Genomic DNA, 17,687 nt, shown 5'->3' with positions numbered 1-17,687 from the left:
CTCTTATAGCCCAATAGCAGCAATTTTGCTGTGGGAAAAACCGGCGCTCACTGCATGCATCGCCCATCCCCAGGTTTCACGTTGGTCTAAGGTGCTGAAACACCCTTCCCTACACTCTTAAAAATAGTTAGCAAAAAGGTAGCAACTGCAAGCAAGTAGGTAGTAACTGCAGCGGTTGCTACCTTTCTTCGACCGTTACTACCCTTTTGCTACCTGTTTACTACCTACGTTAGTAAACAGTTACTAGCTACAAACATTACTAACTTTTTGCAACCTCCTTAGTACCTATGTTAGTAAACAGCTAGTAACTGATACGAAAGAGGTTGTAACTGCAGCCGTTACAACCTTTCATGCCCCGTTACTACCTCTTCGCTACCCGGCTTTTGACTATCTAATCCAAAATAGTGTGTGAATGCTATTCTGATAATTTATGAGAGGAATTGTCTCGACGTATTATCGTTAAACTAAAAAATGGCACAGAAGGTATCTATAGATCAAGAAAATATATTTTGTTTCAAATTATGCAACCGAGATATGTAAACGTCATTCTGATATTGTCGAAACGGAGAAGTACAAGTTAACGAACCATAAGCAAGTGCTACACGCGTCGTAATAGACAATTAAACAAACTTAGTAAATACAGCACATATTAACAAGACCGGTAGGTCAAAATAACCAGACAGTCACATATAGCCTCAAGGACAGCCACAGTTAATTCACTGTGGCGTGTCTCCAAATATTATCATTGTTTTGGCGCGTCAAACCCCCAAAACGATTATTACCTTTTAAACGATGATATATTAGTCATGTGAAGCATTCAAATGCACTGAAAATGAATTCGGTACTTTGTCCGGCCACTGTACATAATGCATATTTGTGGCCATTTTATAATAAATAAGTATAACATATAATTTTCTATAAGTGGGGCTTATTAAAAGTCTTGTGCTACGTCACCAAACAAACGTAATCAGGTAGTATATTATAGTGCTAACAATGTCTATTTGTTAAATTTCATCCTGAAACGGACGTGCTCCCCTGTGCCAGATATGCCCCTGCAAAGTAGAGGATATATATACCCCACGCTTACTTATTTCTACAAGTATACGTAAAAAATGGTGAACTTGTTTGGTCTATGTATTCTTCGGATTCATGGCACACCCCGCTTCTTATCCAAATTTGTGTAGTTATAAGACATTGATTAGCCAACATTAGCAGTGGAGAAATAATATGCCAAAATGAATAAACTGGGTAGTATCGGTTACTACTTTTTTTTTTGAAACCTTCAAAGTTACTACCCATAGGTGGTAACAGCTCTAGGGCAGTAACAGCTACTGACTCCTGGTAGTAACAACAGAGGTAGTAACTATTACCACCCTTGACGTTACTAACTGCACTTACTACCAGGGTTGTAACATATGTGACAAACCATTACTACCCCAAAGTTAGCAAGTACTACCACCTTTTTTCTAAGCGTGTAGATGCTTCGCCCATTGCTAGCTTCTTTTTTTAAAATTATTTGAATATATTGCAGGCCATTCACGGCACATGCAGGAGTGGGAACACTAAAACACATACAAGAACAATGCAAAAATACATACACGAACAATACATAAAAGAACAATGCAGATTGGACGCACTGCATTAGGTGAATGAATGATTCGGTGGTGTTACAACACGCAATATTATTATCTAGGCTCTTTCAGCGGTGAATCACCGTCTGTGAACACCATTTTTATGTCTGTAGGTTGTCATAAATAGTACTGAAAGCGGAGACACGTACCTGGACATACCTACAATACAGGGTCGTCGTCCCGTTCATTCCCACGGATGTAGATCGGAGGATGCAACCAAATAGTTTATCTGTTTGTTGGTCAGTCATAGCTGCCTGCACAATGTAGACCCTCCTTCATCACCCGCACCCCTGCCCACAAAAAAAATAAAAATAAAAACACTTAAATGGTCTCTCATGCTTTAGCAAAAAGGCTGAAGCGCCGCAAATATTTTGCTTTGTTACGTCTCCTATGCATTCGCCCAAGGCAGTCCGAAGACTACCAGACATCTTCTTTATCTCAGTCGATATAGTACTGATGATCCCTCACCCCTCTTCGAAAGCTGTCTGCACCTAACGGGGTTTCTGCCCTGCTTACTGGATCCAAGGCATTGCAAGCTGGCCACATCTGACCTTGCTTTGCACCACTGTGATCGGCACATCTTCGACAAAGTGATGACATGTGATGACGTCATCACGTGATGTTACGACCACGACGTGACGTCCTGATCATATGCCAAGTTTTGGTGGTCTGTGACGTCAGGATGCGATGATTACACCGACGTCACCGACAGTCAACTTTGGCGTTACAAAGGGCGCATAAGTTTTTCGCCGTAAAAACAGAAAGTAAGTCGTGAGGTCATGTTTGAGAACAACGTTGTATTTTGTGGCTGTTGCCGTTCTTGACGCTGCAACTTCATGCATGACAACCCGTCTCACTCTGGTACTTAATGTTGCCCGGCATTTGCGTGCATTCTACACTCTTCTTACCCTACCTTGAGTGTATTTTATCCTACCTTGAGTGTAATTTTTTACCTTACCTTGAGTGTTCTATGGTAACCAACTAGGCATGACTCTTGATAAACTTTTTGAGGGCAGAAAAGAACGCGGGGGACAGAGGAACCGGGACCACGATCGCGGAAGAATTTGCTGTTATGCACCATGGTTGTTCCGCTGTCTCCTTTTTCACGCTTTGTGCATCGTCGTCAAAAAGCCGCACTAATCTACTAGTCCAAAATTATAAATTTTCCGTGGTACTCAATACACCGTGCCGTTCCTTTTGTGCCTGATTGCATATCATTCGTGCCTGTGCTGTGGCGTCAGGCCTGTCCCTGGCGTTTCAGTGCAGTCACAAACCAATGTTGGACATACAGATTTGGCGTTTTTGAGGAAAAGACAAAAGAAGGAGAAAGGGGGAAGGTATGGAGAGGTGTGCGAACATTACTGTACCTGGTATGTCGGCCCGACATATTGCATTCAGGAGGAAAAGATGAGAAGGAGAAAATGTAGGATAGGCGGAAAGGTCACGCAGACGCGCCTCTTACGCTGGGCTCCAAAGATCAAGTGTTGTGTTGGTATGGTGTAACCAGTGGTCATATAAACGCTCGAGTATCACACCAACACGCACGCACGCACATTCACAAAAGCTATATTGAAGATTTTGCGAAGATCTTTCAAGTTCAGAATTAACAGCAATGCTTTCGAGCCGCATGGTGCCTTGCTATGGGTTGAGATTGTACTGCAAGCCCCCACAGCGCGATAGGTGTAGCCCTTTTTTATGAGACTGTGAGAAGAGGCTTGCAACAAGCCCTATCACTGACGAGCAGTAACCGAAGCGACAGTGTGTGAGACTGGGTCATCAGGTGTATTACGTACAAAACTCGTGGGTGAGCTCATATAGTGAATCTTGCTCTTTGAATCAGTTTTATGTTAGCTACGTCAAGTCTTGCCATTGTACGCATTCCCTGGATTGCCTAGTTTTTTTAATCCCTGAATGTATACAAGTCGAAATTTGAATGAAAACTTGCATGTGATATAGAAAAGCAACTTTTTGTTTACTGAACACTGGATGAACTGATAGTGAAGGAAACGGGAAGAGCTAGAAAAAAAATTACACACATTCACCGCCCTGTTCAATTAAGAAGCGGTACATGTAAGCCATGGTTGATTGCTTGGCAGGCTATGCCAGGTGCTGCTATAATCATATGCACATTTCTCACAGAGGCAATGCTCGCGCCGAAAGGATTGACACGCAAACATTTTAGCTATCTCCGCTTTTAAAGAACCAGCAGTGTGCTCGTAGAAAGAAACACAAACATAGGCCTTTTACTTTGGTTTCTTCAGTTTTGAAGAACTCCACCAAGAGATAGAGCACGCTGCCATCATTTCAGCGCATATTTTCAGAAATGTGTCGACAACTCGTTTCACATCTATCAAGCCTGGACACAAAGATGTCTTTCAATACATGCCAAGGAGGGAAAAAAGTTTTCGATCATTTCCCGACGGCTAAACGATCGCTCCATGATTCTGTCTCTCAGCGCACGAATCAGGCACAAAGGACGAGTGCTTGCTCGCTAAAAGCGAGGCAGAAAATAAGAAAAGAACAGCATCGAATCTTTGTCGGAGCGAGTTGGCAGAAGTGTCACTGTGACGCACAGGTAACGCAGAAGCGTCGGCTGTGGTGGTGAGGGCGGAGAAGGCTTGCAGTATTGCGCCGGGGAGGCAAAGCGGGCCAGGGGGAAAGTACAACCTTTCAGAAGGCGATGGGCTGCGCGAAAGCGGGAGATGCGAAGGGTGGGCGGCGGAAGTGGTTGTGCTGGTGGGCAGTGGTTGGGGGAGAGAAGGGCTGTGTGTGAACGAAGGTGAGACGCACAACACAGCAGGCACGGCCGCCCGCACTGCTGCCTAAATCTGGCCGGGGTTCCACCAGACGCCTGGGCTCCAGCCGACCCATTATCGATCCCCAGAAGAGCTGCGCGCGCAGCCAGCAGGCTTCTTGCTCGTGGGCCACGCACTGAAGAGTGCGAGAGGAAAGGGAGGAGTGGGCTGCTTTTTTTCGTGCCCGCCACTCCGGAGCAGCGTCGTCAAACGAGAAGAACCCGCGGAGAGGCGCAGCGCGGTGAAACGGCCCAGCGAGCAGCGCGACAACAGCTGGCCACGACAGCTGCAACAATGTCTTCCTCCTCAGCGGTCGTCGATCTGAACGTGGGCGGCACCGCGTACAGCGCGTCGCGCGAGACCCTGTCCCGCTGCCCCGTGCTCGGCGAGCTGCTCGACAGCGGCACCCGTGACTCGCAGGGCCGTATCTTCGTTGACAGGGACGGTGCTCTGTTCCGCTTCATCCTAGACTTCCTTCGCACGGGCCGCCTGCTGCTGCCCGAGGAGTTCCGCGAACTGGCAAGGCTCAAGGCCGAGGCCGAGCACTTCCGCCTCGATGCCCTGGTCACCTGCCTGTCGGCCACGTCGGATGTGCCACCGCCGTTCCCGGGCCAGCCGGGCTACATCACGCTCGGCTACCGTGGAACGTTCGCGTTCGGCCGCGACGGCCTGGCGGACGTCAAGTTCCGCAAGCTGACGCGCATCCTCATTTGCGGCAAGGTGACCATGTGTCGCGAAGTGTTCGGCGACACGCTGAACGAGTCGCGCGATCCCGACCGCGGCCAGGACGACCGGTACACGTCGCGCTTCTTCCTCAAGCACAACTCCCTGGAGCAGGCGTTCGACTGCCTCCAGGAGTCGCGGTTCCGCTGCGTGTGCGCCTGCGGCACCAGCACCTCGTGCGGAGGCGGGAACGAGCCGCTCAAGCCGGGCGTCGACTCCGAGGAGAACCGCTGGAACCACTACAATGAGTTTGTGTTTGTGCGCCCCTAAGGAACACTGGAGAGAGAGTGTGTGTCCAGGAGCGAAGGGGTTCTGCGCAGTTGGGTCACAGTGACGGCGCCGGCCGATTCCCCGACCAACGGAGCATATCATTTGTCTTTTAGAGACAGCGCCGCCTGTTGCGCCTTTCACGGTCGCCAGCGCGTGGTGCAATGTCGAATGGTAGCTCTTTCATGCTTTATCGGGTGGATACTACTCCGTCGAACACGATATTTTATTGTCTCTGGTTCCAACAAATTGGTGGTTGATCGAGTGATTCGTGTTAGTGGTGCAACCGGTATCCATGTGAACGAGCTGTCTTTTGAACGACCTAACTCTCGTGCTGATCTTTCTAACAGGAAAGCTAATGTTATCTTGAATACTCTAGCACAGAAACGCAATCCGTGGCTGCGCCACTGATGAGCGCATCGATTGCTTTTAATTAGGAGTCTCTTTTAAAGTTGTGGTTGTGGTAGTTTCGACAAAACGAACGTTGTTTACGGAACCAGTGGCTTTCTAGTAAATTCATTTGCGAAGTTTATCAGTAGAGTAGAACGACCATGGTAGATGTTTCTGTGCAAGCGTACCGCTGCCGCAATGGATTCGTGCGGCGTGATTCGACTGGAGGAGTACGAACAAGCGATGCGTGGTCAGAGTATTCCTCGGAGATTAGCTGTGGCCAAATGTATTATAGTGTGGATTTTAGTCGGCTTCCAGCTGACGTACGGAGACCAGGTACACCATGTATAATATTCTGGCAGTTTATTTTTTGTCAACATTCTGGTCGAAGTACCACAGCCAGAAACAAAGTTCACAAATCCTACGCCTTTGTCAGAAATTTGAAGCCTTCTCTACCCAATATCTGATGTAAAATAGCTGTTAATGCTGTCAAGCTTGCAGATGTATAAGTATCAGCTTTTCCAAAGTTGAGTTGGAATCGGGTTAGTTTTTTTTCTACAAAGTCTATGGCTTATGTGTTTTCTAGTGGCCATGAGCAGTTACAATGATGTCAACACGAAAATTCGTTCTGGTACACTGTGCACAATCACGATGGTTGTATTTCATTCACAACTAACGCTACTTGCGAATCATTACAGTTGTTCTCTTTATCCACGTATTCGCAAAAGAGTTTTCTTTCTCGTGAAAAGAGTTCACTGAGCCTGCGTCTGCTGTCTCTATACCGTAGCCAGCGTAATCAATGGCAGTGAAGGCTTCTTAAGTTCATGTTGAATGCGTCCCATGTTCATTTAACAGCATCCTTGAACCTTTTCCAAAGCACGCGCGTAGAAGACTGTCTTGCAAAAAAAACAAAACTGCTAGTATGTACAACACCACAGGGCTCTTACGTGCTTACTGAAAGTGGTTCAGTACACCTGTAGCAGTACTAACAGCATATTGTATTACAATGTATTGCCTAAACATACGTATCGACAAATTATTAGATTACCTTTTAGCATTCCTAGTTATCCAATCTGAAGGTGATCCTGGAAATGTGCAAGCGCTTCGTTTCTTTTGTTACAAAAGCGACTCGCATGTTGTTTTTTCCACCCCTAGTAAGAATGAAAAAGAAGTTAGTCACCAAACAAATACCGAAAATATTGAAATGCACTTCGAAACATTTATTTAGGAGAAATTTGATGAAGAATCGAAGTGATTTGATCTTATCCCTTAACAGTGCGCATAATAACGCGCTGTCGCGAGCAAATTATTCAAAAAATTAGTCCACAATGAAAGTATTACTCTCTACAACTTTCAGCTCTTCTACTACTTTTGTTTTTTTTATTAGGCTACTCTCACTTCTTTTCCTCTTAGAGCATAAGGAATGGTTGTATCTAACATGAATAATTAACTGTGAGAAAACTCTCTTAACCGTTGAAAAGAGTCAACTTGTCCTTCAAGGCGTTAGCTTCAACTGTATGTCTTATGCGTCCGGTAATTTTTGGCGTATACCCCCAGCCCTTAAGAAAAACCAACTACACCTTGAGTGTAAGTGTTGGTGTAAACTTGCACGCTTTGCTGAAAGTGTTATCCTGGCTGATCACACGGTACGTTTCTCGTGCTGGATCATAAATATAATATACACATTGATGAAGATGCTCTTCTTCTTAAGTCTAGAGGGTCGAATTCCTTCGGTCATTTACAGTAACTTTGCAAAAGCATTTTGCAGTTCCGCTTAACTGGAGGAAGCAACTTCAGTTGATGCCATGTCCGTCTACCCCTTTTCACATTTATTCATTCGTTCCTCCACTAGTGGTACGCAACTTGAAAATCCTTCGTTCATCGTTATATGAGAATTGCAATCTATCCAGATTGTATGGTCAACTACTACCCATTTCTTGAATTACTTATTTTTGTTTAAAAATGAATGTCGCCATAGATTTTATTCGAAGGCGTCGCAAAACGGCTTCAAGCAAGTCGGCCTGGAGCAAGGGCCTTAAGAAACCAAGGACCATAAACACGCTTTCGCCATCCGAAGTAGTTAACATCTTTGAACAGCGAAAGACAATCTGTTTCAACCTAAATATAGGGAAAAAAACAAGGACAACACGAATCTTGGACATTTGCAGTCACTGTAACTGGCGTGCTGTATATCTATTTACATTATACGCACCGCCTGTTTCACTATACGGCATTGTTAACGTGATCCGGTACCTTCAGACTTTGGCACGAAAAATAAAAGAACAGAAGAAAATAGGCACGAGATGGTGCAATGAATGAAAAAAAAAATCGAGGATGGAATTTCGCGCATTGGTAAAAGCGAGCAAATGCACAGAAGCCCTCTAAATGCGCTCAATATCCAGGCGCGCCCGGTGCCAAGTGGTGTCTGAAGTGGTGAGCTTGTACACGTCACTCCATCATCCGCGACCCTCTTATCCCGTGATGGCTTCTGTGTCGCGCGTGAAGATCGTCGTCTCTGCTTTGTCTATCACGTTTCCTCTATGGTGTATTGCTCCATTCTCTGTTCACTATAGCGCGATCTTTCTTGGTCTTCCATGGCTTGGTCGGTGTTAATTGGCTCCAAGCACTTCAGCAAAAAGCTTAGCGAGAAGTACATGTTCGGGCCATATCCTTGCCTCTTTATTCAGCTCGATCGAATGTTTGTCGCGCTAGCGCTCTATCTTCGCTGTAAGTTGAAAGCCAAGGCTTTTTGGTAAGCGTGCATTTCATGCTGCTTGCAAACAGAGATAAAGTAGCTATCTCTCTGTGTTATAATTGTTGTAGTTCTCATGACTGTCTAGTTTATAGGCAGATAAACTATATAGTTATTGATCGGTTAAGAATTGGCTATCGTTCTGACTGTAATATTTCGAAAGTAAATACAATGAGACATTGTTTATCATGTTTAACCGACGAAATTGATGTTTTGCGTCGGTAAAGTGCCGGTCTCGGTCAAATTATTTGCCGCGGACACGAATTGTTGTCAAGTTGCTAACCGAAATGTTAATGTTAGGGTAAACTTGTTCGTTATACGTACCTTAGGCATGGCGGCTTTTTGTTCATCTTCCTTTCTTCGAGGATGTGTTGCCGAAGAATTGGCCGCCGAAGTTATTGTTAACTGGTTGAAGCTTCCACACAGAAAAAAAGTTTAATACTTCTTCCGATAAAACAAACAAACCAGCGCGCTTATTCCAAAGGCAGTGCAGTGCCGTGAGATGGGGATTGAAGAGCGGGGACAAAAAATAAGCCACGATCTGTCAAGCACATTCCCTAGCTCCTTTCAGCACCCTGCTTTTCGTTGCGTATTTTGTAAAGGAGGGTGAAATAGTCAAAGAGAAAGTAAACAGTCGTTGTTCAGTAAGAGTGAGAAAGAGAAAAAAAAAGGGGGTATTGAGCGCTGAAAACCGTGGCTAAAGCAGAAAGACCGATCAGGAGAGTGAGCACGCAGAGACGTTTAGACGTTTCGCGAGATGAGATCCTGGAATCGATGGCGCGCAGGCATGAGCCCGTAGTTTGTGCACTAAGATTATATATATATATATATATATATATATATATATATATATATATATATATATATATATATATATATATATATATATATATATATAGAGAGAGAGAGAGAGAGAGAGAGAGAGAGGGGGGGGATCCAAGAATTCGTCGCGTCGAATTCGCTACGTGCGCTCCCCTATAGTCCTAAATTTGCGCGGGCAATAGAGTCTACATTCGCGGAGCATCATGAGTTTCCGACTGTCTTGAAGTAAAAGGGCTGCTCATGGAGAGTCTCTTTTCATTTCAATATATGTATTTATTTGCCTCTATGGTCGGTACATATCTGTCTTCTTTTGTCTACTTTTGCGAGTGCTTTTCTTTTATTACGATAACGCAACCGTACAGTGTTACTGTGTCTGTTCTCCCAAGTATGCACTTCCTGAAAAAGGGATCGGTTTGTTGCATGAACAGTGACTTTACTCTCAAGTTTGTGACACTCGCTTGTTTAGTGTCATATTTTTTTTTTTTTGGGGGGGGGGGAGCCATGTTTAAGGTTCTAATGAACTTCTGCTTACGCGAAAAGACAAAACAAAATAATCCAAGAATAATTGACGCATTCATCTTCTCAGTGAACGAGTACTCAGTATTTGAAAACCCCGAATCATGATGTGTCGATGTTCACGTGGTTTAACCTCCAAATCGGGGAAAACGCTACGAGCGCATAGTGGCTTCTACAAACCAACTCGATTCTCACACCTCATGGGGCTGGAGACGTGAGATCTCCCGTTGAATTTAGATGAATTTGTCGCGTTTTCACGAAGGCAAATAGTGACCGCATCCCACAGGTTCGGAAAAGATAGAAGCGCACACGGAGCAACCAGGGTTGAAGGTATTCTTCTTTATAGCTGCGTTCAAAAGCCAACGTACCAATGCCGATGCTGTTTGAGAGTGCATGCCAAACTTTGAAAGCGCTATAACTCAGTTAATCTCTACGGAAACAATGGAGTTCTGTATAAAAAGCCAGAATCGCGTTTGGCCTGCACGTTTTATTGGATGTGCAAGTGTTAAATGGTTGTTGAAGTTTCAGCATTGGAAGGAAAAAGAAACAGTGACTTTGTGAAAGGCGAGCACGCTTTATGCATTGTTAGAAACGTTGATGCAGCCTTCTGCAAAGATTTTTAGTGTACATATCTACGTTTGATTGTCGTACCTGTTGACGAAGAGCAAGCTCACTTTGGACATCTTCTAGGATGCGGAGAGAGCTATGTTCTATATTCAATAGTTGATTATTGCACAGCGGCCTGATTTTATTAAACGAAGCTAACTCGCATCCTGACTAGCAGTTTTTCTCACACTTCAAGGAATTCATTGCGTGATAAGGTCCCGATGGCAAATCTTTTTTTATTTATTGACGCTTTGGTAAACTGTCAATTAGAAGCATGTTTCTTTTAATAATTTTCTTTGATTGCGACGTGAAATTCAGTGTTTTGTGCCAGGTCGGCGGCCTGTTGGACAACACCTGTATACACCTGATTATGACGTAGTACATAGACTTGCATTGCTTTCCCCGTGTAAATAAGGCGTTGTTACCAGGTGACGTATGCACCGATTGTGACGCCGTTCTTACTTTGATGAACATGTATACCGACGATACTCATGTCCAACTATGAACAGAAGCAAAATGTGAAATAAATCTGTAGAACATTGGCAAGTTCCTCTATTCGATTCGTAATCTTTTTCTGTTTGTTGTTGTTGTTACTGTTGCTTTCTTTTTTTTCAGAAGGAGGTCTGGGTAGGCAGACAGAGAAATTGTTATCATGAAATACCTCTTTTAATTCCAGTATGTATGAACGCTTGTGGAATAATTCTTGGTAAGTAGAGGCTCGTTAATGCGACCCTCGATAATTCACAAAATCGAATAATGTGGGCGTGTTCTCTGCTCCCGTCACGCATATTAAGTGTCTAACGGCATCAAAGATATTGAACTCTCATTAATTGACCGATTTTTGGCCGAAATTAGGTTAATCAAGAAGATCCTCGGAGCGCACCAAGCACAAACCGCTGTAATGAGTGGGACTAGTGGAAACGCCATTCTCACGCACCTGCAACGAGGCGACGTTGTCCGCATCGCTATCTTCATCAGTTACAGCAACCAATGTTTTGTTAACGTGCGCATCCCGCACACGGCACAGTGCGCGCGCCATGATAAAACCTAAAAACATGGCGGAAGCTGTTGAAAGGTTTTCAGCCGTGGTCGACACGCAGGCATAAAACTGGTTTGCTATATCCCGACGCAAGAAATATCAACTCATTGCCGGTCATTTTACCTGTGAAAGAACTATCATCATTTGCGCGGTGCGGGGGTGGGAGGCAGTACCTGATAAGGGAGGAAGTCAGATCACTTTCTGGGATAATTAGGTAAAGTATTCTCAGGATGATGAAATTTGCGGCTTTTTCGCAGATTTTATGCATAATAAGTACAATATTTTTGTGTTCATAAAAGAAGTGATAGTATATCGAACTAACGGGCACTTGTTTATGTTTATGGCTGCCTTTGCGAGACATTTGCAGTCTAGCTTCTGCAGCAGTCACACAACTAAATCATATATAGATTGTTTCCTTGAAAGACAAAAAATAAAAAGAATTAAAGGAATGAAGGAAAGAAGGAAGAAAGAAAGAAGGAGGTAAATGAGGGAAGAAGGAAAGAAAGAACTCTATTAGTTGATAGCACGTCCTATGATTAAATTAGTATGTAGGCGGAAATGTTGTAGGCCCGTGTACTCAGATTTGGGTGCACGTTAAAGAACCCCAGGGGGTCAAAATTTCCGGAGCCCTCCACTACGGCGTCTCTCATAGTCAAATGGTGGTTTGGGGACGTTAAACCCCACAAATCAATCAAGAATAAATTAGTATGGAGAAGTGGTGTTGTGTTAGTACAGAATGTTGCAGAACTGATCGGCCAATGAAGTATAGCTTGTCTCATACGCTAGAGAAGTAATTCATTATTTATGATCGAACGTCTGGTTGTTCCATTAGTATTAACTATATAGTAATATTAATAATATAGGTTCTTTATTTTTTATAGAGCATAGGATGAGGAAGGCAGGGAGAAAAGGCTGGCAAGCAGCTTGACTTGTTGAGACCTTCCCAAAAAATACATTCTTCGGCGCATTTACAGCAGACTGTGCTGAACACAAAAGAAAGACCAAAAATGACATTCAGAAACACAAAGTGATAGGCTATAAAAACAGCCTACGTAAATAGGGCAGGGAAAAAAACCAAGGAAGTAGAATTTAGGAATAATACAATGCAGTTTCATCAAAAACATCACGTAATCACAGACAGCAACCCTTGGTATCATATAAAAAAGAAAAGAAAAACATTTATAACTAGAGGAACTATTAGTGAAATTTATCAGCAGTAAGCGAGTCAACGTATCCGTCGTATTACTTACTCGATCGATCGAATAATATCGATATTCTTAGCCTGCTACAGGTTCTGTGGCGTTGGCTTACCTTTAGAGGGAAGCTCCTTAGGTATGGGTCTGTCCTTCCTCCGTTGTCGTACGTAGCCACCGGTGGCACATGCCTGCTCTAGAGTGGGTATGTGCCGCATGGGATGTGAGATGGGAGATGGCGGTACTTGGATAGTTCATTATATAGACACACGGGCGGACGAACAGACAGACTAGCAGACGGACGGACGGGTGTATAGACGCGCGAACGTACGGACGGGTGGGTAGACACATGAAGAGGCACACAGGCAGGCGAATTTACGGACTCGCGGATGAACTCACGTACGGACTCACGTACAGACTCACAAACGGACGGACGCATGAACGGACGCATGGACAGGCGAACGGACGCATGAATGAACGCACGGATGGTCGCATGGACGGACGGAAACAAGAACGAACGGACGGACGGGCGGATGGACGCTTCGCCTCTCTCATCATTATTCACTCCGTGGGTATGTTGCGATTTTTTTTATTGTTGTCCACCACCAATTCTTTCAGTAACATTGAGACGTCTTGCTTTATCACAATGCTGTCTACCAATGATACGGCAAGGCACGGGTTCGTAAAGCGATCTAACGTAGAGACGAAACATTTACAGAGCCAGCCGAAATAGTTTGTTATAGACTAGTGGACTGCGCAAGTGAACATAAATGGAATATGGAAGATGTTGGAATGTGCTTGACAGTATGTCGTCAGAATGTTAGTAAGTCAGTGTGCTGTTTTGTGCATCTACAAGGCATTGATTGATATGTGGGGTTTAACGTCCCAAAACCAGCATATGATTATGAGAGATGCCGTGGAGGACTCCGGAAATTTTGACCACCTGGGGTTCTTTAACGTGCACCCCATCTACAAGGCATAACTATGAGAGTAAGCCATCGTAATGACGGAACAGCTAAATCTGCTATTTTTTGCTTTTGCAACGATAAAACAGATGAGTAATTTGATCAGCATCTCCCCGCACGATGACCAATACGAAAAGTCAATATTAAGAGTTCCTATGAATTCAAACGCAACACAATTTTTTAGCATCACGATTGGTATGTGTGATTGCTCGAGATGGCCAAGCTATTCCGCGACGAAGCTGTTCTCTAAAGGTAGTGTTGGTTCTGATCTATACGTTCGAGTCAAAATTACACCAAAATGTCCCAACCAGAAGTTCTTGGAAGGGAAAGTGTGTTCGATACATAGCCCTGAATTGTCCTGTTTCAATCCATGAGTCCTGTATTCACACTGTTTTACCATAGATTTCGTTATTCACCCGTCGAATAACCTGTCTGCTTAGTGGCACGATAAAATGAGCCTGTGTCAATTAATGCAATCATCTTCATTAAAATAAAACGCATGACCAGTTAATTGAAGGCAAATTGAGCATGCGGTGCCGTGGGCTGTGTTCACCTACACTCATCGTCTGTTGCTTTTTCCATTTCATCAGATAAATAAGAACTGGCAAAAACATCTAGCACGTTCAAATGCGTAGGCATGGAATTTGAGTCACATGCGCTGACGCTCATTCGATTTCGTTTCGTGCTATTTCTCTATAGTTTCTGGTCGGGAGCTATTTCTACCGAAGAGGACATTTCAACTGGCATTCCTATCAACGGCTCTAATTCCACGCACGCTCTGCTGCACTTGTTTCGAACGCAGCGTTGGCGGTGGCGCTCTGCGCACAATCCGCTTATGTCGTTTCGAAAGGCAACAGAAAGCGAAAACGCCCGAGACCTCGTGGCATTCACGACCGAATGCTCCCTCCCACACGCAAATAAAGCTAGCTAAATAACGTTGCGCAGCGCTAGTAAAAACGTTGCTTTACTTTGGTGACATGGAAAAAGGGTAGTTCACAATCGTATGCACTGACGCAGTCGCTGCGGATGGTATTGTTCTAGTATTAGCAGCGGTGGCGCTCTCAGATCGACTGCTACACTGAGTTACCTCATCAATAGCCTTTGGGTGCTGAGTAATGACTTATTGTACTCTTTTACGAGCTACTGCAGCACGTGGCGCCCTCTATTTGGGAATCCACTTTCCGTATGCCTCTATATTACAATTACAGCTCATTTATTTCTTACATCCACGGCATGAACCATTTTTCGTCCTCTTTTTAGATAGCCATTACTGTAATGTGGCGGCTACAAATAACGAGTATCACGAGTGGAGCTGGTTGGCTTGGCGCACCAACGTTCCGACAGTGCCGGAACGTTGGTGCGTAAATACATATTTTTGATACGCTAGCTACATCGACTGTTTATTTACAGGCTCAGCTATATATACACTGACACACTTCTAGCGAAAGCATACAATGTATGAAAGAAGATAGGTCTTGAGAGTACGATTGTCTCTGTTTGCACAGATGGAAGAGAAACAGGCATGCAGCGTTCACATAATTAAAATAATTATTGGCAGCCATATAATTTTCTAATTGATTGATTGATTGATTGATTGATTGATTGATTGATTTTGAGAAGTGAGGTATTGTACAAGAAGAACATTGCACAAAAAGCATCCACAGTGACGTTATTGTCGATGCCTGAAGACCAATCGCAAGAAAATATTTTACACTGCGAAATGCCTTGTATATTGGTTTTAATTTAAAGAAGCGTTTGTACTGGATATTGAGATCAAGTTATTTTTATATATTCACGAACACAATGAAAAGCAATATGTGGTGGAAATTGTAACTGGCAACTACGCACGATTTATCAGCTTAGTGGATTTGCGCTAGCACATCAGCAAACTCTTACATGAGATTCCTATATAATCTTTTTTTTTTGCCACAGTGAGGCGCCTAAAGTAATCCCTAATTACTCGACTAACTAACCTAAAGGCTGGCGAAATGACCTTTGTCTGGAGAAGCTAAGCCATGATACCGCTCTAGCGACCGTGTAATTAACCAACTTGTGGAGCTCTAAAGGATTTCGTTCTGGTCTTAATCCTTCGAATGGCAAGGAACTGCGCGCTTCACAAGACGCGAGCTCGCGTGAGTCCGGTCAGAGTTCTTTGTGCGGCATTATGAGTGCTTGGCTGAAGAACGGCTCCTAAGCGGCTCGTTGTTCCGAGCTCATTAGTGTACCGGTGAGAGCAAGTGAGACACCTTAAAAGGGAACAAGAGAGGCAAGAGTAATGAGCACTATCTATCTATCTATCTATCTATCTATCTATCTATCTATCTATCTATCTATCTATCTATCTATCTATCTATCTATCTATCTATCTATCTATCTATCTATCTATCTATCTATCTATCTATCTATCTATCTATCTATCTATCTATCTATCTATCTATCTATCTATCTATCTATCTATCTATCTATCTATCTATCTATCTATCTATCTATCTATCTATGTAATGTGCTCATTCATGCCTCTCCTCTTCTCGACGTTTCCCCTTGGAAATCAGTATGCTCATGTCATGCCGTCATATCCGTATGCTCATGCCGTCATGCCGTCACTGCAGAGCTGCGTCGATTGATCGGAACAAACTGAGCGGTAATTTTTCGCTGAAGTCTACCGCCGGAAGTCTCATCGTGTATGCCAAGTACAGCTGGCGCAAGTGTTGAACGGAAAAACGACAGCCAACGCTGCGGCTCTCACTCTCTTCCACACTGCTGCAGAGACGAGATACATGCATACCCTTTAATCGACGCTTGTATATTTGCGAATCACTCAACGTCGATACAGGCTGCCCTGCAGAGAGCAACTCTCGGTCGTTTCTTTTTTCTTCGCACGGGGTATATATCGTCAGCACGACCTCGTATGCACATTAGAATACGCATTGCCACAGAGTGATTAAGGGGCCGCACTCGTGCCTTGTGGCTGTCGGAGCACGTGAGGAGATGCTTCATTACCATTCAGGTTCGCCGACCATTTCGAAATCGATGAGCTCGGGTATCGTAGCTGCATTGCAAGAACCCTGGATCGCGGGTGAAGGTGGGGGATGCAATGTCGTTACGGGCTAGAACGAAGGAAGGGATGTTCGCGTGGCTGTTGCGGCCGCAGTACACCCGTGTGGCGCTGACGTGTCGAGGATTCCGAATGACTTCTTTTCAATCCTGTTGCTTTCTTCGTCACTACGCTCCCACTGGGTACCTTTCCTTGGAATCGTTTGGAACACTCCAATCATTGCGTCGACCAATCAGTAATTTCTTTTTCACCACAGTTCTTCATCTTCTGACGGCAAGCGTACGGCAGGCGTAAATGGCAGATACTAATGAGCATCGGTGATTTCGCTTATTACCGATAAAACGGTGCAGTGAATTGGAAGCTTAGGCTGAACGTCCATTAGGTGGGCGTCTCTCCTCTGCGTGGACTGCCTTGAAAGCTGCGTTGCGGTGAATTCGCACTTAGTATGAACACACCGATGTCGTGCCTCCAACTTTTGTGAAAACGTATCAAAAAGCCAAGACGAGGCTCAACCATGCTTCACGCACAACTGTGAGTATAAACGAATGACATCGGACATACCATTTCTAGACACTGTAGACATACGTTATGAAAATGCGCCGCCGCGGTGGTCGGGTGTTTAGTTTCGTGTGGTAGGCAAAAGCCGTTGTGCCAACACCGCAGTTGCTACTGTGTTCTTATTTATTTACTTATTTATTTTCAAATACTGCAGGCCAATGCAGGGCTATTGCAGGAGTGGGGTACATACAGTAGGAAAGAATATGAGTAATATCAAAACAAGTTCTTCATCAGAACAAATCACAACAATTATCGCCACATTTTAAGCACAACCGGGTACACTGTTTGTCATCGTGCAACGAAGAAAAGGTGGTGTACGGACGAGATGTCCCAGTTATTAGGGCGAGACTGCACAATAGAGACAGAATAAGTTTT

General features: G+C 44.3%; 2 protein-coding genes across 3 annotated transcripts in view; one reads left to right on the top strand and one right to left on the bottom strand.

The window, feature by feature from the left end:
- Nucleotides 1–17,687, bottom strand: part of LOC119186850 (uncharacterized) — a 139,987-nt gene that overhangs the window by 28,277 nt on the left and 94,023 nt on the right. The window lies entirely within an intron of this gene.
- Ktl (BTB/POZ domain-containing protein Ktl) lies at nt 4,633–9,358 on the top strand. Its single transcript, XM_037435226.2, has one exon. It carries the CDS (start codon nt 4,721–4,723, stop codon nt 5,417–5,419), a length of 699 nt encoding a protein of 232 aa, XP_037291123.2. The 5' UTR covers nt 4,633–4,720; the 3' UTR covers nt 5,420–9,358.

This window comes from Rhipicephalus microplus, chromosome 2, assembly GCF_043290135.1.
Source record: "Rhipicephalus microplus isolate Deutch F79 chromosome 2, USDA_Rmic, whole genome shotgun sequence".
NCBI lineage: Eukaryota > Metazoa > Arthropoda > Arachnida > Ixodida > Ixodidae > Rhipicephalus > Rhipicephalus microplus.
This window is presented reverse-complemented; position numbering and strand designations above follow the sequence as displayed.